Genomic DNA, 23460 nt, shown 5'->3' with positions numbered 1-23460 from the left:
ACAGATGTCTGTTTACACAGATTGGACCGTCAACGGCAAGCTATCTATTATGTCTATGAAGGCAGCAATAGGTCTCTTCGACCCTGGCCATCACAGTGTTGAGATAGGCTGGCACCTACTGTTCTCAACCAAACCAAACAACTAATACTGCTGAGGACCTCAAGACCCACACGTGAACTCGTGAACCTAAGGATTGAAAATTCCATAACACTTTTCATCACACTGGTCCGCTCTGGCTCTAAATAGGGTCAGCTTACACTATGTTTTAACATTGTCATAATACTTGAATAGCCTAATATTTTTCTGTTGCGGTACATTGTGTAAAAAGTTTGAGAAGCGCTGGCTTATGCTCCATAGATATTTCAAAACTTTTGGCATTTCTGTGTCAGCAACAAGAAGAACTACTTCATAATATATTAATGATGGCTGCTCTATTCAAGTGTCCCAGTAAGTTATTCAGAAGACAGCATGCACAATCAAGTGAATGTGATGCAACCATCATTATTGTTATTAATATATCTGTGTTTTTTCTGATACTTTTCCACTGTGAAAAAGCAGAAGGGAGTTTATCCTCAAGTTAACTTGTTTAGAGGCCATTTAAAGGGTCATCACACCACACAAGCGATTGTGCATTTAGACCTCTTCTCAGGTTGATGATGGGCAATGCTGCTCCAAAACACAAACTCTGTGTAGTATTAAAAGTATAAAGTAAAGGGGTTAAAAATGACAAAAATAAATGTTCAAAATCTCAATTACTGTGACATACCATGAAAATCTCATAAGATAGCAACCCTAAAGTATCTAGTAGATCATATTCATTTCTTGAAGAGCCGCTGTGGTACATGTCTCTCAGAATCCTAACTTTGCTGTTTTAATCTCTCTTGCCACTCTCATTCAACATGTTTTTTTTTTTTTTTTATTTTGCTGTTGTTTTCCATCTCTCTGTATGAGGATGTACGATGTTGGAGCCAGAGAACTGAGCGGAGGAAGTGGATTTGTTGTTTCGAGGATGTCAGGGCCGTGCTGTTTGTGGTGTCGCCAGTGGTTACGACATGACCCTGGTGGAAGATCCCTCCATGGTACAGCCGGCACTCCCAATCCTCCCTCACAAATGTTTAAAGCAACTGGAGACCACTTGTTAAATTTCATAATGTTCTGTCCTCATGGACTAAGTTTTAGGAATGACAAACCGTTGTTGTTTCTCTCTGCAGAATCGTCTCCCGGAGAGCCTGAAACTCTTCTCCAGCATCTGCAAACAACGTCTTCTTCCGCAGCACGTCCATGGTGAGGAATTTACCCACTTCCTCCAGCTCAAGAGGAAATCTTAGCATCTTATTATGCTGTTTCATGGAAGACTTTGTTAACAGAGATTTGTTTTTAAAGCAGTTAAACAAATCTCTCTACGGCAATTTTTTGTATGTAGCTATGCATACTCTTTTTATATTTTTTTTGTTTTTCTTCCATCAACTATCATCCCACACTGCTGTGCTAACCCTTGGCAAAGCTATGTGTACTTGTGAGCCCTGTTTACATATAGTGTGGATTATGACCAGGTCAGTCAAATCAAGTTGTGCTAGCTGGCGTAGACTCTCTTTTATCCCTAATTGACCATGCTGTTTCCCTAGATTTGTGTGCACATTGTCTGTATTAGGGCTGTCACGTCACTACATGATATTATCATGGCCAAATTCACAATAAAAATTTTCTGATATCTATAGAAAATAGAAATTAATAATATATAAGAAGTGCGATTAGTCAAATTCATCTTCAACTTTTATGTGTGTTTTGTCTCAAAATAATTACACCTCACATCTGTAACACTGGCGAACACTGTTAAAGTCTGTGTAAAGGCAATTCTGAGTTTCTCTCAAAATCTTAATTGTGTGAAATTGTTGCTGAAAAACATGTGAAAAGACTTTGAACGATGTATTATGTATATACTTGGAGTTAGAGGTTAAAACCAGGATTCTATTTCTGGCATAGAAATAGAAATTAATTAATCTTGCTCAAGTGTTTCAAAGTTAGTCATGTCATTTTCTGAACTCATCTGACATGTTTCACTCGTTTCAAAATTGTTGCTTGACTGCTCCCACAAGTGCACGTGGCTTCAGCACATTCACCAGGCACGCCCCCACAGCCCTGGAACTGAGAATACTAATTTTTACCTGATTTTGGCACCTAATTTCATAATCTTGACGATATTTTTAATCATTCAGATTTGGCTGGGTGGTTAGTAACACTTTCTTTTGGTCTGACAAACTCAGAACACATATTTATTCTTACTCTACACGACTGTAAAGGCATTATCAATCAATCAGACTTTATTTGTCTTTCATACTTTTCATACAAAGGAATGTAACACAAAGTACTGCATGCAGAAAAAACAACCCTCCACACACACCCCTATAATCAACAAAGACATCCTATTTCGCAGTGAGGAAACACCGGAGGCAGGTGAAGAAATATATGAATTACATAATATAATTCATGGCATAAAAAATAATCTTAATCCATCTATTTCATCTAATAGGAGGAGTTAGTCTGTGTAATATAGACGAGGTCTTTATAAGTGGGAGAACCACAGTTCAGTCTGACAGTTCAGCTGGTGGACGGAGCACATGGACGAGGGGAGGAGACGCAGGAAAAATGTCTTTGCAGCTCTCCATTTGTTATCTATGACACCATGAGACGAGAATAACACTAATGTGTTTTATAAATGCTGTTTCCACACACAAACAGGGCCGGCCTCAGCCCTTTGTCTCCGGGTCTTCTGTCACTCATAATTAATAGCGAGCTGTAATTAAGGTGAGCTTTAGCGAGGTGACATTTCCCCTCTTTGTGTTTTTCCATTCCCATTTCCAGTAAATTTCACATTAAAACAAGCGTGTAACGAGCTTCTTCAATTCATTCCACCCGTATTTAAACGCTACTTAAAATCTGCATGTTGACCGAGTGTCAGCTGCTGTTATCTTTTTTTCACTTAAAATTCAAGAAAACCTCTCTGACCAAACAAAAGCTCTTGTGAGGTTTAGGTTCAGTGTAACATACAGTTATGGTTTGTCACTAAATATCAACCATTTTAGAAAGGAAAATGCAGTGTTCACCCAAGTAAACTGTTCTCTTTTAACCACAAAGAATATTTAAGGCTTCATTAGAGCCAAATGGGCAATTAATATCTGTGTGTGCGTGTTTATGTGCAGGGTTGTGTGTGGGCCTGCACGTTAACATGGCTAACAGGCTCATTAAACAAAGTGTTTAATGATACCTTTTTGTACGTGGGAGGAAAATTTGTAACCTCCACCTCAATTAACTCTTCGCTGTGGCTGGACCGTGATATTACACACTTAGGTGTTGCTCTGTATCCTGTTCATTGAAAATCTTCTCTAACCCGCCCCGCCCTCGTTATTATCAGGGACTTTTTTTGTGCATTTGTTTTTTTGCGATCAAACAGGGCCGGAAAAGAGAGAACTTGGTCGTAGTTTTTAATTGTTGACTACAAAGCTAAAAGTACCTGTGAAATGTGGCAGCAGCCGAGAAAGAGTTGAGTTTAGAGGCAGGAAGACAGATTTATTAAAGTAGTAGCTGAGCTTGTTGGACTGGAGACCTCATGAGTGATTGCACACTGATGGTAGAGCAGGGTCATTGATCTGCCATCATCCCTCATGCTGGTATCAACACGGCTATTGATTTTCACATTTTGCGTAAATATCTGTAAAATGACAATAATGTGACTATAATGTTCAAATCTGATTTATTGGTTTCATTGTTTGCTTGGTTATTGCCGAGCTCTGAGTCTCCAAATCAAATTTTATCTTCATCAAACATTTTTTCTCTCTCGTGAACATTCGCATTGATTCCTTTTCCCACTGGGAGAGGAAGCCTTTTGACTTTGTGATTAGCTTTTTAGCTCTCAGCTGATTGTGTTTTTTGTGTGTGTGTTTTTTGTTGCAGATTTTATATGAACAAGATAGACCTCTTTCAAGACAAGATTTTACATTCTGAGCGACATCTGCGGTTATACCTGCCACAGTTTAAAGGTAGGACTGATGCTCACGTGGATCTACAAGACACCAGCAACGCAGCCGCATCTGTCAAACAATTATCAAATCTAATAATTAGAATACACTTTATTTGTATAGCACTATTTAAAACACAATTATAAAGTGATTTACAATAAAGCAGAACACATTTAAAACAAACCACAATAACAATGAACCAAAAGTTCTAAATTACACAAAGAGAGTAAGCAGCCCTGATTGCAAGGCTCTGTCTATTTGCATGTATATCTGGACTGTGGAACAACCAGGAATGATACCTTGAGATCTCTGGAGCAAAAAGGGACATAGGGCACTAAAACACTGCTACATAACTTGGGGCAAGGCCTCTCAGTGCTTTATAAGTAATCATAAATACTTAAATAATAAAAAACATATCTTATCTGTAGGCCATTGGTGGGTCAGTGTAAGGAAGCCAGATTTGGCGTGTTTTTCTTTGTCCAAGTCAAAATCCTGGCAGCAGAGTGTTGATGAGATTTTTCCCCCTAACCCTAACAGAAATTATCTGATCTTTGGAAGTTTCTCAGGTGACAAACGAGGATTAAACCATTGATTTAACTTGTTTGTCTAAGCATGTTTTGATTAAAAATGACACAAAGGTTTCGGCAAAGCTGAGTTAGTTATTGATGGGACAGAGAGCCAAGATGTTTGATGTTTAAAATTTTTTTAAATCTTGACCTATGATCAATATCTCTGTCTTATCAGCATTTAGCTGCATAAGGCAGTTTAGCAGGTTGCCAGCTACTGGTAGTGATTTACTGGGTCACAGTTTAGATAGATCTGAGTATCCTCTGCTAAAAAAGGAATATGTCTAAGAATAATAGCCAGGCGGGAGAATGAAAATGGAAAAAATGAATTTTATGTATATTGAATTGGACCTAGCACTGAGCCCTGGGGCCACGCCACAGTGAACAACTGTAGCTGACCTGGCAATCAAGCACTTGTGGTCAGAGAGTCAACATGGCGCCTCCATGGAAGAGGCCCGCTCCCACTATAGATAAAAGACAATTGCCATGCCAGCAAAAGTAACTAAAACATTTTCACGGTGATTATACATGCCTGAAAACTTAGTTATGAATATTATTTCATGCCTGCCTTATCCTAAAATAGAGCCCCAAATTACACACTGGACCTTTAAGCAAACAAAAAACTTCTTGCCACTTCCTAAAACACAGCTCAAGTTCTTTGTTATCATCCAGAATAACTCATCATTTTACTAAGAGGTGTATCAAATCATCAAATAACGAACAATGAAACATGAAATTGACTTCTTCATCAGTCAGTCAATCAGACTATTGGTACCTGAACACAACACAGAGGTATATTACCTTTAGTTAGTTGCTCCATATACAGCTCTGCGCTTTGTTTTTTATGAGACAATTTGTCTGTAATTTATAATAGTACCAAACATCAGCCACCAGGACCATCTTTCCTTGTTCATAAGGAGGAATTTGCTCCCACTGTAGCATCTTAAATATTAATTACACTGTAACATGTTTTGATCATAAAAAAACAAAGATTTCACCTCACAAATCCAGGGATGTTCCTGCAAAATGTCCCAGTTAAAGGTGTGACTATTTATAATATTTGAATACTATTAAGGTAATTATCCTAGCTTTTATTGAATTTAAAGATTAAATTACTTTCAGCCATAAAAAAACAAAATGTATCAAAAGGAAGGACCCGTGTGCACAGTTATGAATACAAGGACAGATCTCAATATGATCTCGACTGTCACACACACACATGATGTTTTTATTTTGGGGGGATTTTTGTATCCACTCCTCTCACATTTCCCACCCCCAGTCTCAGTGGACTCAACAGGGGCTGTACACTCTGCTTTCATGCAAATGTCAATATATAAATGGTAAAACCCTAAACTACACTCTGCCAGCCGAGCAAATGATTTATTTAATACAAGACAATCCTAAAATTGTCATTGTTTAGGCTTGGGTTTACATTTGTGTTACACCCACTCACAGTGGCAGAAGTAAGATGTTTGAAAATGTTTGAGAAACTAATTTTAGTTTTCTGTTTAGTTTCTGCTTCCTTGAGTACATTTCTCAAGTTTGTGTCTAGTAAGAGCTGCTCGTCATGATCACAAGTCATATTATTCAATATTTACAAAATGAAACAACCTTTGGAAAATGTAAACAGATTTATGTGCATAACTTTGTTTTTTCTTCTTTTCTCTCCCATTAATCATTTCCATACACCCCAAATTTCACAACCCTTGGAGGGCTGACCTCTAGGTTGGGAACCACTGGACTTTACTACTATAAACTACGACTGATTAACAATCTTACAATGTCTATATATTTTACTGTACTAGATAAATAAACACTTCTGTACTTTAACTGCATTTATGCCTGGAGTGTGTTCACATCAATGCATTGGTACTTTTACATAAATAAAGGATTCATCTCTCTCCTCCAGGTGCAGACTCGATGTGGATTCGGCGGCCCGCTTCACTTGCTGCCCCGTTCGTCTCGCTCAATGCCACGCCCAGCAAACTCATCTACCACCACTTCACCACAGCCACAGACAACTCCAACATCCAGGTCGTGTTCAGTGGTTATGGACACGATATCAAAGAGAACTTGGAGGCTGTTTCGCTCCTGTAACAAGACTTCGCTGCGCAGTCGGCTCATTTTTAAAGACTCAAATAGTGAAAAAGGTGTTGAACAGAAACAGAAGATCATCTGCTTCAAACGTTTTGTCTTTTTTTTTCCACTGTTGCATTTTTCATCCTCTGCCATTTTTGATTTCAAAAACATTGAAGGAGACGGATCACTTGGATAATTCTTTGTCGTGGGTTGAGCCCTGAAAAGTTGGACTTTTGCATCCTTGTGCTGAGACTAATGGGATTTATATTTTTGTACTGTACTGTAGAATCAGAGTAAGGATGGTGATGTTATTTTTTGATGACTTGATATATGCCACATAACATTTATTTGCCCATCTCTTCCTCTGTGTATATGTGGTGGGCAGGACACAGAGGGCGTGAGGATTTACTGTTTGTCCTTTTATCCTAGCGCAGTGTTCACTCATGCTACCATCATGTGTTTTCCGCTCATCCATCACTGTGTCCTCGCTGGCACATCCTGTGCGTCACACCCTGCTAATGAGGTGGTGGATCGCTGTAAAAACGCACTTCAGTTTGATGTTTACTTGCCCTGCGCTGGAAATCGGCACATACACACTCCATTATTTTAATTTGTGTTTTCGGCTCAGTTCCCCAGACTTTTACCAATCAGCGATGTGATGCTGAGAAACCTTATAGGGTGAGGGAAGCAGAGAGAGAGCGATTTAACGACACTCCCTGAAGCTTTTAATTTTCTTCCTCATTGATCTATTGTTTTAAATATCTCACTCTCTGATTTGTTCAACTAGGATGCATGCCTCCTTATATTTGATTTGTGTGGCGTAAACTCTGTTGGGGTCTGTTTGGAAGGCTCCCTTGAGCAAATGACTGTTATCACACTAACTCCTCCTTCTGTAAAAAACACAAAATATGGGTGTGACTGATACAGTCTTGATATGCAATACTGTAGGTGAAAGAAAAGAGAAAAACACCCTAAGTGCCTTATGATTGAAGTGTTTTTTTTTTTTGGTCACTGTACGTGTATGTAGTTTCCCTTTTCTCTTTATTTCCACTTTCGGAATAAATTTGTATCTCTTTTGTCAGTCATACAGACCAGCGCTCAGCTGTTATTTGATGGTTTTGTACCTTGTATTGACTGCATCTTTGCATTACAAAAAATGTGGATTAAGGCTGAGGCCTACCTTATAATGTTTTTCTTTAATGTAAGTGTATTGAAAAAAAGTAAACCAATCAGGGCAGTGCCTGGATCATTTCTTTTTCAAGACAATGATTTAAGCTCACCACCACCATTACTAGGTTTGTTAATTTTAATAAAAAAAATAAATAAAAGTACTTTCCAGGAAATCTCTTCTGCAGTCAACTTTTGGATTCTAATACACGTTGGGCAACGGCGGTACATGTCAGGGTTAAACAGTAAGGATGAAAGTCATCTGGAAGAGAAGGGTTTCAAACTAACACTCTTTTTTCTACAACCAAAGCAAAAGCTGAAAATGTTTGTGAGGTTTTTTTTTTTTTTTTTTTTTAAATAGCGAGAACATTCAGAGTCTGCAGGTGTCCCTGATCGACAATGATCAGTTTTTTTTCCGCACACTCAATCCTCTCTCATTTCCTTTCCTTTATTTTTTCTTTTCCAAGAGAAGCTCTCCCGGGCTCGTTGGAGGACCAGGGGGGACGTGTCCCCGGCCGGTTCAACCGAGACCACGCAGGACAGAAGTACGGAGTCCAGGGTGAGGAAGACATCCGCCTTGCACTGGAAGGTGCCCTCCGTCCTCCGCCGGCTGCTCGAAGCTCTTTAGGTGTTGGAGAGATCGTCTTTCACGCAGTTTTCAAGCCATGCAGGAGGTTGGCGGACAGGATTCAGATGTTACTTGTTATCTGATTGATCTTTTCTACAACAATTATCTATTCTGTGGTGACACGAAAGTCTCGATAAATTACAATAGATCAGAAGTTTTTATTTCATGTTCTCTAAAACCAATCAGATTTTGCAGTAGTACAACAAATATCACGATTTCACCTTCTCCTTGTTCATATTTCCTTTTTTGCGGCTTTTCTTAGATAATGATTAAAAAATCCTAATTTTAAATTCACCATTTCTTCATGCTGTGGCCGCGAATCTTACCTAAAGCGCTCTACAGTTTGCGCCTTTTTACGCATCGAGTATTGTTCAACTTTTTTACACTATTTTTTTTATCTCGGACTGTTTTTTCAACATCTTGATTTGATGAAATGAACCGAAAAGTGCGGGGTTAAATCCTTTTTATTAAATGTTTGTAAATTCGACCTTTAAGCATCTCTATAAAGGTGGCTCTAGGGGGCGGCAAAGGAAAGCAACTGTTACGCGCGCTCTTCGTTATCATAGCTATAAAAAAAAAAAAAACAAAAAACACCACACAAACCTCCCTCCAAGGAAATAAAGTTGTAGATCTAAATGTACTCACATGCTTTGAGGATGGAATCTGCCTGTTAGTCTCTGGATATCACGTTGTTACCGGACTGTCTCCCCGCTCCCATCCGCGTCTCTTCGGACTCGGGTGACCTCCTGACGTACGGCGGACCTCCTGATACCGGACAAGCAAAACGGAGGCCAACGACCCACCGAGTAGAAAACTGGGTCCGGTCGACTGCTTGTACCAGGCTTCGGACTGGATGGCAGGAGAGATGAGCAGAGATACTGCGACGCACACCACGGCAAACCTGAATGACCTCTCCTGTCCAAAAAAACTCTTTTTGTTGTGGAGAAATTGCTGAAGTCAAGGGTAAATGGTGAGGTCAGGAAGAAAGAAAGACACTTTTAAAGTTCATCAGAAGTGCCTGAGTCGGTTTCACATTCTGCTGAACTCATCCTGGTGGTCAGACTTTAAACCCCAAGATAACACGACAAATGCTATACGCCCAGAATAAGTCAAAGAGAATGTTTTTATTCGTGGAGGTGTCATTGTCGGCATATTCTAGTCTGGAGACAGATGTCTGTTTACACAGATTGGACCGTCAACGGCAAGCTATCTATTATGTCTATGAAGGCAGCAATAGGTCTCTTTGATCCTGGCCATCACAGTGTTGAGATAGGCTGGCACCTACTGTTCTCAACCAAAGCCAAACAACTAATACTGCCGAGGACCTCAAGACCCACACGTGACCCCGTGTAACCTAAGGATTGAAAATTCCACAACACTTTTCATCACACTGGTTCCACTCTGGCTCTTGAACATGTTTCAACAGTTAAATAGTCAGCTTATCAGGAATAAATCGGTATCCTGTGCAAACTGTCTCTAGCTAAATAGGGTCAGCTTACACTATGTTTTAACATCTGTCATAATACTTGAATAGCCTAATATATTTTCTGTTGCGGTACGTTGTGTAAAAAGTTCATAATATTATTAATGATGGCTGCTCTATTCAAGTGTCCCAGTAAGTCATATCAGAGAGACAGCATGCACAATACAAGATGAATGTGATGCAACCATCATTATTGTTATTAATTATATCTGTGTTTTTTCTGATACTTTTCCACTGTGAAAAAAGCAGAAGGGAGTTTATCCTCAAGTTAACTTGTTTAAAGGCCATTTAAAGGGTCATCACACCCACACAGCGATTGTGCTGATTAGACCTCTTCTCAGGTTGATGATGGGCAATGCTGCTCCATTAAACACACAAACTCTGTGTAGTAATCAAAGTAATGAAGGGGTTAAAAATGACAAAATAAATGTTCAAAATCTCAATTTACCGTGACATACCACGAAAATCTCATAAGATAGCAACCCTAAAGTATCTAGTAGATCATATTCATTTCTTGAAGAGGCCGCTGTGGTACATGTCTCTCAGAATCCTAACTTTGCTGTTTTAATCTCTCTCTTCGCTCTCATTTAACATGTTTTTTTAAATTTCATTTTGCTGTTGTTTCTCCATCTCTCTGTATGAAGGATGTACGACGTTGGAGGCCAGAGAACTGAGCGGAGGAAGTGGATTGGTTGTTTCGAGGATGTCAGGGCCGTGCTGTTTGTGGTGTCGCTCAGTGGTTACGACATGACCCTGGTGGAAGACCCCTCCATGGTACAGCCGGCACTCCCAATCCCTCCCTCACAAATGTTTAAAGCAACTGGAAACCACTTGTTAAATTTCATAATGTTCTGTCCTCATGGACTAAGTTTTAGGAATGACAAACCGTTGTTGTTTTCTCTCTGCAGAATCGTCTCCAGGAGAGCCTGAAACTCTTCTCCAGCATCTGCAACAACGTCTTCTTCCGCAGCACGTCCATGGTGAGAAATTTACCCACTTCCTCCAGCTCAAGAGGAAATCTTAGCATCTTATTATGCTGTTCCATGGAATACTTTGTTAACAGAGATTTGTTTTTAAAGCAGTTAAACAAATCTCTCTACGGCAATTACTTTGTATGTAGCTATGCATGCTCTTTTTAATATTTTAATACTTTTAGTTTTTCTTCCTTCAACTATCATCCAACACTGCTGTGCTAACCCTTGGCAAAGCTATGTGTACTTGCGAGCCCTGTTTACATATAGTGTGGATTATGACCAGGTCAGTCAAATCAAGTTGCTGCTAGCATGGCTGTAGACTCTCTTTTTATCCCTAATTGACCATGCTGCTTTTCCCTAGATATTGTGTGCACATTGTCTGTATTAGGGCTGTCACATCACTACATGATTATCATGGCCAAAAGAATTCACAATAAAAATATTTCTGTGATATATATAGAAAATAGAAATTAATAATAATAATAAGAAGAATGCGAATTTAGTAAATCATCTTCAACTTTTATGTGTGTTTTGTCTCAAAAATCATCTGTAACGAACACTGTTAAAGTCTGTGTAAAGGCAATTCTGAGATTTCTCTCAAAATACATTAAATATGTGTGAAAATTGTTGCTGAAAACATGTGAAAAGACTTTGAACGATGTATTATTGAAATGTGGAGTTAGAGGTTAAAACCAGGATTCTTTGGGCGGTCCTAAAGGGTGGCTCGAGGAACACACTGAGGCCACCCTAAGCATACCCCTGCACTGCTGGCAGAGAAATAGAAATTAATTAATCTCGCTCAAGTGTTTCAAAGTTAGTCATGTCATTTTCTGAACTCATCTGACATGTTTCACTCGTTTCAAAATTGTTGCTTGACTGCTCCCACAAGTGCACGTGGCTTCAGCACATTCACCAGGCACGCCCCCACAGTCCTGGAACTGAGAATACTCATTTTTACCTGATTTTGGCACCTAATTTCATAATCTTGACGATATTTTTAATCATTCAGATTTGGCTGGGTGGTTAGTAACACTTTCTTCTTTGGTCTGACAAACTCAGAACACATATTTATTCTTACTCTACACAGACTGTAAAGTGCATTATCAATCAATCAGACTTTATTTGTACTTTCATACTTTTCATACAATGAAATTGTAACACAAAGTACTGCATGCAGAAAAACAACCCTCCACACACACCCCTATATCAACAAAGACATCATCATTTCGCAGTGAGGAAACACCGGAGGCAGGTGAAAAGAAATATATGAATATACATAATATAATTCATGGCATAGAAAAATAATCTTAATCCATCTATTTCATCTAATAGGAGGAGTTAGTCTGTGTAAGATAGACGATTCTTTATAAGTGGGAGAACCACAGTTCAGTCTGACAGTTCAGCTGGTGGACGGAGCACATGGACGAGTGGAGGAGACGCAGGAAAAATGTCTTTGCAGCTCTCCATTTGTTATCTATGACACCATGAGACGAGAATAACACTAATGTGTTTTATAAATGCTGTTTCCACACACAAACAGGGCCCGGCCTCAGCCCTTTGTCTCCGGGTCTTCTGTCACTCATAATTAAATAGCGAGCTGTAATTAAGGTGAGCTTTAGCGAGGTGACATTTTCCCCTCTTTGTGTTTTTCCATTCCCATTTCCAGTAAATTATCACATTAAAACAAGCGTGTAACGAGCTTCTTCAATTCATTCCACCCGTATTTAAAGCCTACTTAAAATACTGCATGTTGACGCCAGTGTCAGCTGCTGTTAATTCTTTTTACAGAAGCCTTTCACTTCAAAATTTCAAGAAAACTCTCTGACCAAACAAAAGCTCTTGTGAAGGTTTAGGTTCAGTGTAACATACAGTTATGGTTTGTCACTAAAAATATCAACCATTTTAGAAAGGAAAATGCAGTGTTCACCAAAGTAAACTGTTCTCTTTTTAACCACAAAGAATATTTAAGGCTTCATTAGAGCCAAATGGGCAATTAAATATCTGTGTGTGACGTGTTTATGTGCAGGGTTGTGTGTGGGCCTGCACGTTAACATGGCTAACAGGCTCATTAAACAAAAGTGTTTAATGATACCTTTTTGTACGTGGGAGGAAAATTTGTAACCTCCACCTCAATTAACTCTTCGCTGTGGCTGGACAGTGATAATTACACACTTAGGTGTTGCTCTGTATCCTGTTCATTGAAAATCTTCTCTAACCCGCCCCGCCCTCGTTATTATCAGGGACTTTTTTTGTGCATTTGTTTTTTTGCGATCAAACAGGGCCGGAAAAGAGAGAACTTGGTCATAGTTTTTAATTAGTTGACTACAAAGCTAAAAGTACCTGTGAAATGTGGCAGCAGCCGAGAAAGAGTTGAGTTTAGAGGCAGGAAGACAGATTTATTAAAGTAGTAGCTGAGCTTGTTGGACTGGAGACCTCATGAGTGATTGCACACTGATGAGTAGAGCAGGGTCATTGATCTGCCATCATCACCTCATGCTGGTATCAACACGGCTATTGATTTTCACATTTTGCGTAAATATCTGTAAAATGACAATAAATGTGACTATAATGTTCAAATCTGATTTATTGGTTTCATTGTTTGCTTGGTTATTGCCGAGCTCTGAGTCTCCAAATCAAATTTTTATCTTCATCAACATTTTTTCTCTCTCGTGAACATTCGCATTGATTTCCTTTTCCCATGGGGAGAGGAAGCCTTTTGACTTGTGATTAGCTTTTTATGCTCTCAGCTGATTGTGTTTTTTGTGTGTGTGTTTTTTGTTGCAGATTTTATTCATGAACAAGATAGACCTCTTTCAAGACAAGATTTTACATTCTGAGCGACATCTGCGGTTATACCTGCCACAGTTTAAAGGTAGGACTGATGCTCACGTGGATCTACAAGACACCAGCAACGCAGCCGCATCTGTCAAACAATTATCAAATCTAATAATTAGAACACATTTTATTTGTATAGCACTACGTATTTAAAACAAACCACAATAACAATGAACTTAAAGTTCTAAATCTACACAAAGAGAGTAAGCAGCCCTAATTGCAAAGGCTCTGTCATATTTGCATGTATATCTGGACTGTGGAACAACCAGGAATGATACCTATGAGGATCTCTGGAGCAAAAAGGGACATAGGCCACTAAAACACTGCTACATAACTTGGGGCAAGGCCTCTCAGTGCTTTATAAGTAATCAATAATATCTTAAATAATAACAAAATAATATCTTATCTGTAGGCAATTGGTGGCCAGTGTAAGGAAGCCAGATTTGGCGTGTTTTTCTTTGTCCAAGTCAAAATCCTGGCAGCAGAGTGTTGAATGAGATTTTTCCCCCTAACCCTAACAGAAATTATCTGATCTTTGAAATGTTTCTCAGGTGACAAAACGAGGATTAAACCATTGATTTAACTTGTTTGTCTAAGCTGATGTTTTGATTAAAAAATGACACAAAGGTTTCGGCAAAGCTGAGTTATTGAATGGGACAGAGAGCCAAGACTGTTTGATGTTTAACAATTTTTTTTAAATCTTGACCTATGATCAATATCTCTGTCTTATCAGCATTTAGCTGCATAAAGGCAGTTTAGCAGGTTGCCAGCATACTGGTAGTGATTTACTGGGTCACAGTTTAGATAGATCTGAGTATCATCTGCATAAAAATGGAATATGTCTAAGAATAATATGGCCAGGCGGGAGAATGAAAATGGAAAATTGAATTGGACCTAGCACTGAGCCCTGGGGCACCCCACAGTGAACAACTGTAGCTGACCTGGCATCAAGCACTTGTGGTCAGAGAGTCAACATGGCGGCCTCCATGGAAGAGGACCCGCTCCCACTATAGATAAAAGACAATGCCATGCCCAGCAAAGTAACTAAAACATTTTCAGGTGATTATACATGCATGAAAACTTAGTTATGAATATTATTTTCCATGTCTGCCTTATTCTAAAAATAGAAGCCCCAAATTTTACACACTGGACCTTTAATGCAAACAAAGAACTTCTTGCCACTTCCTAAAACACAGCTCAAGTTCTTTGTTATCATCCAGAATAACTCATCATTTTACTAAGAGGTGTATCAAATCATCAAATAACGAACAATGAAACATGAAATTGACTTCTTCATCAGGACCCGTGTGCACAGTTATGAATACAAAGACAGACTCAATATGATCTCAGTCTGTCACACACACACACTGATGTGTTATTTTGGGGGGATTTTTGTATCCACTCCTCTCAGCATTTCCCACCCCACGTCTCAGTGGACTCAACAGGGGCTGTACACTCTGCTTTCATGCAAATGTCAATATAAATGGTAAAACCCTAAACTAAACTCTGCCAGCAGAGCAATGATTTTATTTAATACAAGACAATCCTAAAATTGTCATTGTTTAGGCTTGGGTTTACATTTGTGTTACACCCACTCACAGTGGCAGAAGTCAGATGTTTGAAAATGTTTGAGAAATTTTCTGTTTCCACTTCTCTGCTTCCTTGAGTACATTTCTCAAGTATTGTGTCTAGTAAGAGCTGCTCGTCATGATTCACAAGTCATATAATTCAATATTTACAAAATGAAAGCAACCTTTGAGAAAAATGTAAACAGATTTATGTAGCATAACTTTGTTTTTTCTTCTTTTCTCTCCCATTAATCATTTCATACACCCCAAATTTCACAACCATTGGAGGGGCCTGACTTCTAGGTTGGGAACCACTGGACTTTACTACTAATAACTACGACTGATTAACAATCTAATAATGTCATATATATTTTACTGTACTAGATAAATAAACACTTCTGTACTTTAACTGCAGTTTATGCATGGAGTGTGTTCACATCAATGCATTGGTACTTTTACATAAATAAAGGATCATCTCTCTCCTCCAGGTGCAGACTGCGATGTGGATTCGGCGGCCCGCTTCATTGCTGCCACGTTCGTCTCGCTCAATGCCACGCCCAGCAAACTCATCTACCACCACTTCACCACAGCCACAGACACCTCCAACATCCAGGTCGTGTTCCAGGTGGTTATGGACACGATAATCAAAGAGAACTTGGAGGCTGTTTCGCTCCTGTAACAAGACTTCGCTGCGCAGTCGGCCTCATTTTAAAGACTCAAATAGTGAAAAAAGGTGTTGAACAGAAACATGAAGATCATCTGCTTCAAACGTTTTGTCTTTTTTTTTCCACTGTTGCATTTTCATCCTCTGCCATTTTTGATTTCAAAAACATTGAAGAAGACGGATCACTTGGATAATTCTTTGTCGTGGGGTTGAGCCCTGAAAAGTTGACTTTTGCATCCTTGTGCTGAGACTAATGGGCATTTATATTTTTGTACTGTACTGTAGAATCAGAGTAGGAATGGTGATGTTATTTTCTGATGACTTGATATATGCACATACCATTTATTTGCCCATCTCTTCCTCTGTGTATGTGTGTGTGGGCAGGACACAGAGGGTGTGAGGATTTACTGTTTGTCCTTTATTCCTCAGCGCAGTGTTCACTCATGCATACCATCATGTGTTTTCCGCTCATCCATCACTGTGTCCTCGCTGTGCACATCCTGTGCGTCACACCCTGCTAATGAGGTGGTGATCGCTGTAAAAGCACCTCAGTTTGTGTTGACTTGCCCTGAGCTGAAATCGCACATACACACTCCATTCATTTTAATCTGTGCTTTTGCTCAGTCCCCAGACTTTTACCAATCAGCGATGATGCTGAGAAACTTTAATACGAGAAGCAAGAGAGAGCGCATGTAAAGACACATCCCTGAAGCTTTTAATTTTCTTCCTCTCATGATTATTGTTTTAATATCTCACTCTCTGATTTGTCAACTAGGATGATGCCTCCTATATTTGATTTGTGTGGCATAAACTCTGCTGGGGTCTGTTTGGAAGGCTCCCTTGAGCAACTGACTGTTATCACACTAACTCCTCTTCTGTAATAAACAAAATATGGTAGTGACTGATACAGTCTGATATGAATACTGTAGGTGAAAGAAAAGAGAAAAACACCCCTAAGTGCCTTATGATGAAGTGTTGTTGTTTTTGTTTTTTTTGTCATGTACGTGTATGTATGTTTCCCTTTTCTCTTTATTTCCACTTTCGGAATAAATCTTTGTATCTCTTTTGTATAGTCATACAGACCATGCGCTCAGACTGTTATTTGATGGTTTGTACCTTGTATTGTACTGCAACTTTGCAATACAAAATAAATGTGATAGGCTGACTACCTTATATATGTTTTCTTTGAATGTAAGTTGAAAAAAAAAGTAACAAATCAAGGCAGTGCTGGATCATTTTCTTTTTTTCACAGACAAATTTAAGCCACACACCAAGTTACTAGTGTTTGTTAATTTTAATAAATAAAAATAAATAAAAGTACTTTCCAGGAAATCTGCTCTGCAGTCAACTTTCTGGATTTAATACACGTTGGCAACGGCGGGTACATGTCAGGGTTAAACAGTAAGGATGAAAAGTCATCTGGAAGAAGAAGGTTTCAACTAACATCTTTTTTCTACAACCAAAGCAAAACTGAACAATGTTTGTGAGTTTTTTTTTGTGTTTTTTTTTTAAATAAGAGAGAACATTCAGAGTCTGCAGCGGTCCATGATCGACAATGATCAGGTTTTCTTTTCCCGCACACTCATCCATCTCTCATTCCTTTCCTTTATTTTTTCTTTTCCAGAGAAGCTCTCCCGGGGCTCGGTGAGAGGACCAGGACGCTGTCCCCGCCGGTTCAACCGAGACTCATGCAGACAGACAGTCCAGAGAGTCCAGGGTGAGGAAGACATCCGCCTTGCACTGGAAGGTGCCCGTCCCGTCCCGCAGCAGCTCGCAGCTCTTTAGGTTTGGAGAGATGTCTTTCACGCAGATAGCCTACAGGAGGTGACGACAGGATTCAGATGTTACTTTAGTGATCTGATGATCTTTTCTACCACAATTATATTTCTGTGGTGACACAAAAGTCTCGATAAATTAATCAGATCAGAAGTTTTTATTTCATGTATCTCTAAAACCAATTAGATTTTTGCAGTACAAACAAATATCACGATTTCACTTCTCCTTGTTCATATTTCCTTTTATTCGTGTGCTTTTCATAGATAATGATTTAAAAATCATAATTTTCAATGTCACAATTTTCTAATGCTGCTGGCAGCGATCTTACCTAAAGCGCTCACTAGTTTGCGCCTTTACGCACGAGTTGTTCAACTTTTTACACTATTTTTTATCTCGACTGTTTGTTTCGACATCTTGATGAAACTGAAACTGACAAAGTGTGGGTTAAACCCTTTTTTATTCAAATGTTTGTAACTTTCGACTTTTAAGCATCGCTATAAATTTTGGCTCTAGTGGTGCTGAAAGGAAAGCAACTTTTACGCGCCGCTCTTCTTCATCGTTAGCTATAAAAAAAAAGACAAAACAAAACAAAAAACACACACACAACCTCCCTCCAACAGGAATAAAGTTTGTAGTATCTAAACTGTACTCACCATGCTTTTGAGGATGGAGATCTGCCTGTTAGTCTCTGGAATCACGTTGTTACCTGCTGTCTCCCCGCTCTCCATCAGCGTCTCTTCGGACTCGGACCTCCGGACGTATGGCGACCTCCTGATACCGGACAGCAAACCGGAGGCACGACCCACCGAGTAGTAACTGGGTCCGGTCGACTGCTTGTACCAGGCTTCGACTGGATGGCAGGAGATGAGCAGAGATACTGCGACGCACACCACGGCAAACCTGACTGACCTCTCCATGTCCTGAACGGATTTGGCACTTTTTTGTACGCAGAGGAAAACGGCGCTTTTTCTCGTCTGTTCTTGGTCAAAGGCCGAATTTATGTTTTGCTGGGTGTTTGTAAAACTTTCTGCTGCTTATATAGGCTGGCTGGGAGACGCTATCGTGACCCAGGACGTTCGTCAAATCAAGATTTAGGTGGGCGGATGATGATGATGATGATGATGATGATGATGATGATGATGTGGTGTGTGTGTGTATAGAGTATGAGGGGGGTTGGAGATGCACAGGGACGTCAGCCCTTCTCTGACGTTTGAAGAGGTAAACGTAAAACGGATTAACATCAGTGGACCAGGATGTACACTTAAATAAGTGGTCAACTCAAAGATGTCCAAGTTAATGAGAGGTGCTTCTGTGTTTCACTAATCCGACATACTAATTGTGAGGATAAAAATTTCCACAATGTCTAAAATCACCTCAAACTTAAAGACAGCCTGGTCCATTTCCAAAATAAGTCCTTATAGTTTGACACTGAAAAGAGTTTTTGGATTCAGTTTGTTTGAAAAAAAAAGGACACAAGAAATACATAAAAGCCAAAAGGCGTACAACAAAGCAGAATGAGTGAGCACAGCTTCAAAAGACTAAAACATGAGTGAAAATGGACAGATTAGGAGTCAAAAAAAAAAAGCAGATCAATAAACATGAGTGAATAATCGACTGATCCAAATTGTTTCAACAGCTACACAGACAGATTGCGAATCAGTCTTACTTCAAAGTGAAGCTCCGAGTAATCAATAAAACCCTTTTCCTGATTGATTTGCTGACCTCAACGGTCATGCGTCATGAACTGCACCGCTGTGTAATCAGTAGATCAGTAGGAGAACAACTGTGATTGAGACTGTGATGAAGACATTTGTTCAATTAAATAATAACAAACAACACTATATAACTATATTGCCTCTCTATGAAACAGGGTTATGAGGGGGTCTGGATGATGGGAAAATGTATAGAAACAGATAAGAAGGACCTGAATGATGCAATTATCTAGTAACAAGGAGAATGATACTATACTAAAAGCAATATCTTGTTTATTTTTGAGCACTAAAAGCAGCGCCGACATACAAAAATAAAAATACAAATGTCATTTATTTCATAAGCACAATTTTTTCATGTATGCAGACATCAGTAAAAGTACCATTAGAGTTCATTGTAGAGTGGTCTGCAGTGCGGCTCTAGTTTGTCCTCCAGGACGTAGTCAGGTCCACAGACCCAGGGGTCCCCAGTCTCCCACTGCCACTTCTCCAGACTCTGCCTCAGGCTCTCCAGCACGGCGCTGTAGGACGGGTCTGATACCAGGTTCCTCGTTTCCAGTGGGTCCGCCCTGTTTCGGTGAAGCATTTTAAATTTAAACATCAGAAAATGGCCGGTGCCAAGATTTTTCAGATACTGAGGTCTCTTTGTTCCCCTTATCATCAGTATCAGATTACAGATTTCTTTCCAGGAAATGTATTGTTTTAATTCCCACCATAAAGGCCTATATGCGGTTTCAAAGTGCTCTCTGTGCTGCCATAATAAAATGAAGGTAAAGAAATACTGATTTATATATGAATAAATATTTTTCAATTCATCTTGTTAGCCTGAAAGTCATCAACTTTATATAAACTAAAATCAGGCTAAGACATAGCAACCATATGAAACATCTAATTTTCCAGTATGAACACATATAGGACATGAATGTAGCTCTGAACAGTTCAGAGACAAACACATGAAATCTATCTGACTGTGACTGATGAATGACGGTGGTTGAAAATCAATTTCAATTCAATCATAATATCTGCAATCAGTTCTAATCCCATATTTTTTGTCAGTATTTCAGCTCAGACTCAAAACAAAAGGCAGAAGTGTGAGTAAGCGTCTCTGATTGCTCTTCACAAAGATCTGACTCATCTTTGTGCTCAGCTCTTCACCACAGAGAAGTGGTTCCCGACAAAATGTCGAAAATAGGATTTTGAGAAAATTCAGAAGGAACCAACACAAAATTTATCAAATTTGCTAATTGTGACCAAACTTTAAACAATAAATTTAACATGACTGTATAACACAAAATCTTCACTCAGATACGCACAGTTAATTATCTGTAGAAGGACAGTGCAGTGAGGCTTGAACCGATTTGAATGTGTGTACCAGGTTTGGTTACAATAGATTATTGTAATTCTGATTTATAAGTGTTTGCATGAAATTAAACTTGAAGACACAAGTTTTAAATTAAAACTGTATGACATATCAAAAGTCCAAAAACTGCTGCTGTGAAAAAATTGATTTTGACTAAATTGAAAACAGGCCTTTTGCTTTTATGGAGAGATTTGTCTGGACCACAGAAGTTCAAAAGTTTATAAAGTTTGTTGTTATAGCATCACCATCTGGCCAATCGGTTAATTGTTTTGTCTGACTTCACTGCTTGGACCCCTAATAAATCCATAATTAATTGACTTATTAATTAGTTTAAAGGGTAACTTAACAGCAGGCTGATAATCAGTGTTTTACAGTATTTTAATTTACTACTTAAATCAAAATATCTATAGGTTTTCAGGTATTTATAGTTATCTACTATAAAATTAAAGACATTAAGGAAGAACAGACAGTGATGCTTTTGATGTTCTTGAGCTCTGGAGTGCTGCCCATTTTTTTAGAGAAACATAAACATTGCAGGGATTTTTTGAGGCAGAGCACGCAGCTGAAACTCAGTGCAGGAGAAGCTCCTGTTTCCTGTTATGAATATTAAAATTGGATGTTGTTTTAGAACATTTTCTTCTCTTTTTTGTGGCAGTTCTCTTTGTTTCCTGATCACCAAATCACTAAACTGTGGATAATGGCATGTGTACCTCATTTAAATCAGTGGAATCCGCTCAAGGTCAAGTATTGTGATATATACACATGAACACATGAGCATTCGCAGCTGTAACACACCTGGAGTCATACAGCTCCCAGCGCTCTCTGTAGTAATACTGCTTCAGGCTTTTGAACCAGTATGTCGGCTCACTCAGCCTGGTGCGGTTCAATAGGTCCTGGAAAGTGGGTGACATGTACAGGTCCTGGTCGATGGGGAAAGGCATGCGGTAGTGTAGGTTGTGGAGAAGGTGGTACGCCCCCTGGTGTACTGAGCGCATTGGGTAGTACATGGTCACCTGCAATCAAAATGACAGTAGAGCAGTCAAGGCCAATGTGTGTGTGATTCTGTGTCTGACAGTCAGTGGTGATGACGTTCTTGTCTGAAAGCAGCGGCGCTCACAGACCTCGTGGAGGGACTGGCTGGCGTAGACGGTGCGCCAGTTGCTGGGCTCAGTGACAAGAGCGGGCAGTAAGGAGCGACCGGTGAGGTGCACCGGGGTGGTCGAGCTCCCAGGGAGGCTGTAGAATGGGTAAGGAACAGAGAACCAGTCCAGAATGGTGGGAGTGATGTCTGAAAAAACGGAGAGGGAGGGAGGAGAAGAAGAGAAAAGGATGGAAACGACAGATAGAATAAAACAAACTATTATCTGAGGTTAAACCTCACAATTCAATTATCATAATTCTGAGATACGGCACATGCACTCATAATTAGTACAGCGTTAACTATAAACAGAGGGTCAGCTTTATATTTACATATCACTGTCCAATGAAATGAGTTTGTATTTTTCAGATAAAATGAAGGATCAAAATGTTCTTTTATGGGTACTGTTTTAAAAAAAGATAATCTATTTAAAAATACATTGGAGCATCTGAAAAATGCATCATCACAAAGCTGAAAACAGCTTATTAAGAATTAAGAATTGACATTATATAGACGCAACATTTTCACAGAGAGAAATACTTACATGGTTACAGTTTATTTATTGTGTTGTAAAAATATGTCTGCAGACATGAATCTCACAAGTGGTTCTACCACTGTTTAATTGATGTTAATTTTATATTTCATATTTTTCATACTGTTACCCCCTCAGAGGATCATTTTCCGTCCATCTTATAGATCTGATGCTGATGCATCATTGCTAAGTCTCCCTCTTGTGGCCGATCGAGCACATCAGACAATCACACTCACTTTCCCTGTTAGTTGATTTGTGTAAACTAGAGGTAAATCTAAGCAGTCACAAGATGATTTAGGGATGAAAGAATCTGGTTACACACTATTATGTTTACTTTTCCTGGCTTTTACACAATTGCTTCATTTTAAGGACTCAGAAGCTAAAAAAGGTTGGTAGCTGCTGGTGTGAGCTCTATACTGGAACGTTCCCACAGCAAGTAGCTGCTAAACTCCACTTGCAGCCTTCCTCTTTTTGCCATCCATGTCTTACCCAGCAGACTGACATAGGCCTGACTGGTGTCTCCCCATCGCTCCCTGTGCTCTGGAGAGGACACCAGCATGGGCTCTGCAGTCCCAGAGTGATACAGGTTGGTTCTGCCATTCGGGAAGGGGATGCCGTTGTCTGAGCTATAAATAACCAGAGTGTCATTCTCGTAGCCAGCATCCCTGAGCTCCTGAAGAACCAAACCGATACCTGCAGTGAACATCAAAGCTTAGTGTTTGTTTGTTTTTTTACATGAATGGCTTCTCTCCATCCTCTGTTTCTGTGAAGGTGAAGGTGTTGTTACATACCTTGGTCCAGCCTGCTAACTGTGGTGTACTGGGCAGCCAAGTCAGCCCGTGCCGCAGGTGTGTCCTGCACAAAAGGAGGAACCTGAAGTACACAAGATGAGGACAGACCAGATTAACATATGTTAGGAACTCTGTGATTTGAGCCTGTGTGTCTTTCAGATGTATTTTATTATA

General features: G+C 39.4%; 3 protein-coding genes across 3 annotated transcripts in view; 1 reads left to right on the top strand and 2 right to left on the bottom strand.

Annotated features, from left to right (window-relative positions):
- gnav1 (guanine nucleotide binding protein (G protein) alpha v1) overlaps window positions 1–17165 on the top strand; it is a 36355-nt gene extending 19190 nt beyond the window's left edge. The window contains exons 6-9 of the mRNA XM_027282900.1: window positions 10584–10713; window positions 10848–10919; window positions 13698–13785; window positions 15805–17165. Of these exons, the coding sequence (XP_027138701.1) occupies window positions 10584–10713; window positions 10848–10919; window positions 13698–13785; window positions 15805–15995 (481 nt within the window). The 3' untranslated portion in view covers window positions 15996–17165. The remainder of the gene's footprint in view (window positions 1–10583; window positions 10714–10847; window positions 10920–13697; window positions 13786–15804) is intronic.
- Window positions 17166–17319: 154 nt separating this feature from the next.
- Window positions 17320–19571, bottom strand: npb (neuropeptide B). Its single transcript, XM_010744987.3, has 2 exons — window positions 18410–19571; window positions 17320–17795 (listed from the first exon to the last, which is right to left on the bottom strand). Exons 1-2 carry the CDS (start codon window positions 18671–18673, stop codon window positions 17667–17669), a joined length of 393 nt encoding a protein of 130 aa, XP_010743289.1. The 5' UTR covers window positions 18674–19571; the 3' UTR covers window positions 17320–17666.
- Window positions 19572–19724: 153 nt separating this feature from the next.
- The window catches only part of sgsh (N-sulfoglucosamine sulfohydrolase (sulfamidase)), a 12852-nt gene continuing 9116 nt past the window's right edge, over window positions 19725–23460 (bottom strand). The window contains exons 5-9 of the mRNA XM_010744986.3: window positions 23287–23368; window positions 22985–23188; window positions 21947–22113; window positions 21621–21838; window positions 19725–20034 (exon numbers count right to left, since the gene is read on the bottom strand). Of these exons, the coding sequence (XP_010743288.2) occupies window positions 19851–20034; window positions 21621–21838; window positions 21947–22113; window positions 22985–23188; window positions 23287–23368 (855 nt within the window). The 3' untranslated portion in view covers window positions 19725–19850. The remainder of the gene's footprint in view (window positions 20035–21620; window positions 21839–21946; window positions 22114–22984; window positions 23189–23286; window positions 23369–23460) is intronic.

Source organism: Larimichthys crocea, chromosome X (assembly GCF_000972845.2).
Source record: "Larimichthys crocea isolate SSNF chromosome X, L_crocea_2.0, whole genome shotgun sequence".
NCBI lineage: Eukaryota > Metazoa > Chordata > Actinopteri > Sciaenidae > Larimichthys > Larimichthys crocea.
Note: the sequence above shows the minus strand (reverse complement) of the source record. Positions and strands in the feature narration are given on the sequence as shown.

Coding starts and splice junctions, on each gene's coding strand:
- npb (XM_010744987.3), bottom strand. CDS start 18,673: ATGGAGAGGTCAGTCAGGTTTGCCGTGGTGTGCGTCGCAGTATCTCTG. Junction 17,796..18,409: donor TCTCCATCCTCAAAAGCATG/GTGAGTACAGTT, acceptor CACCTCCTGTAG/GCTATCTGCGTGAAAGACAT.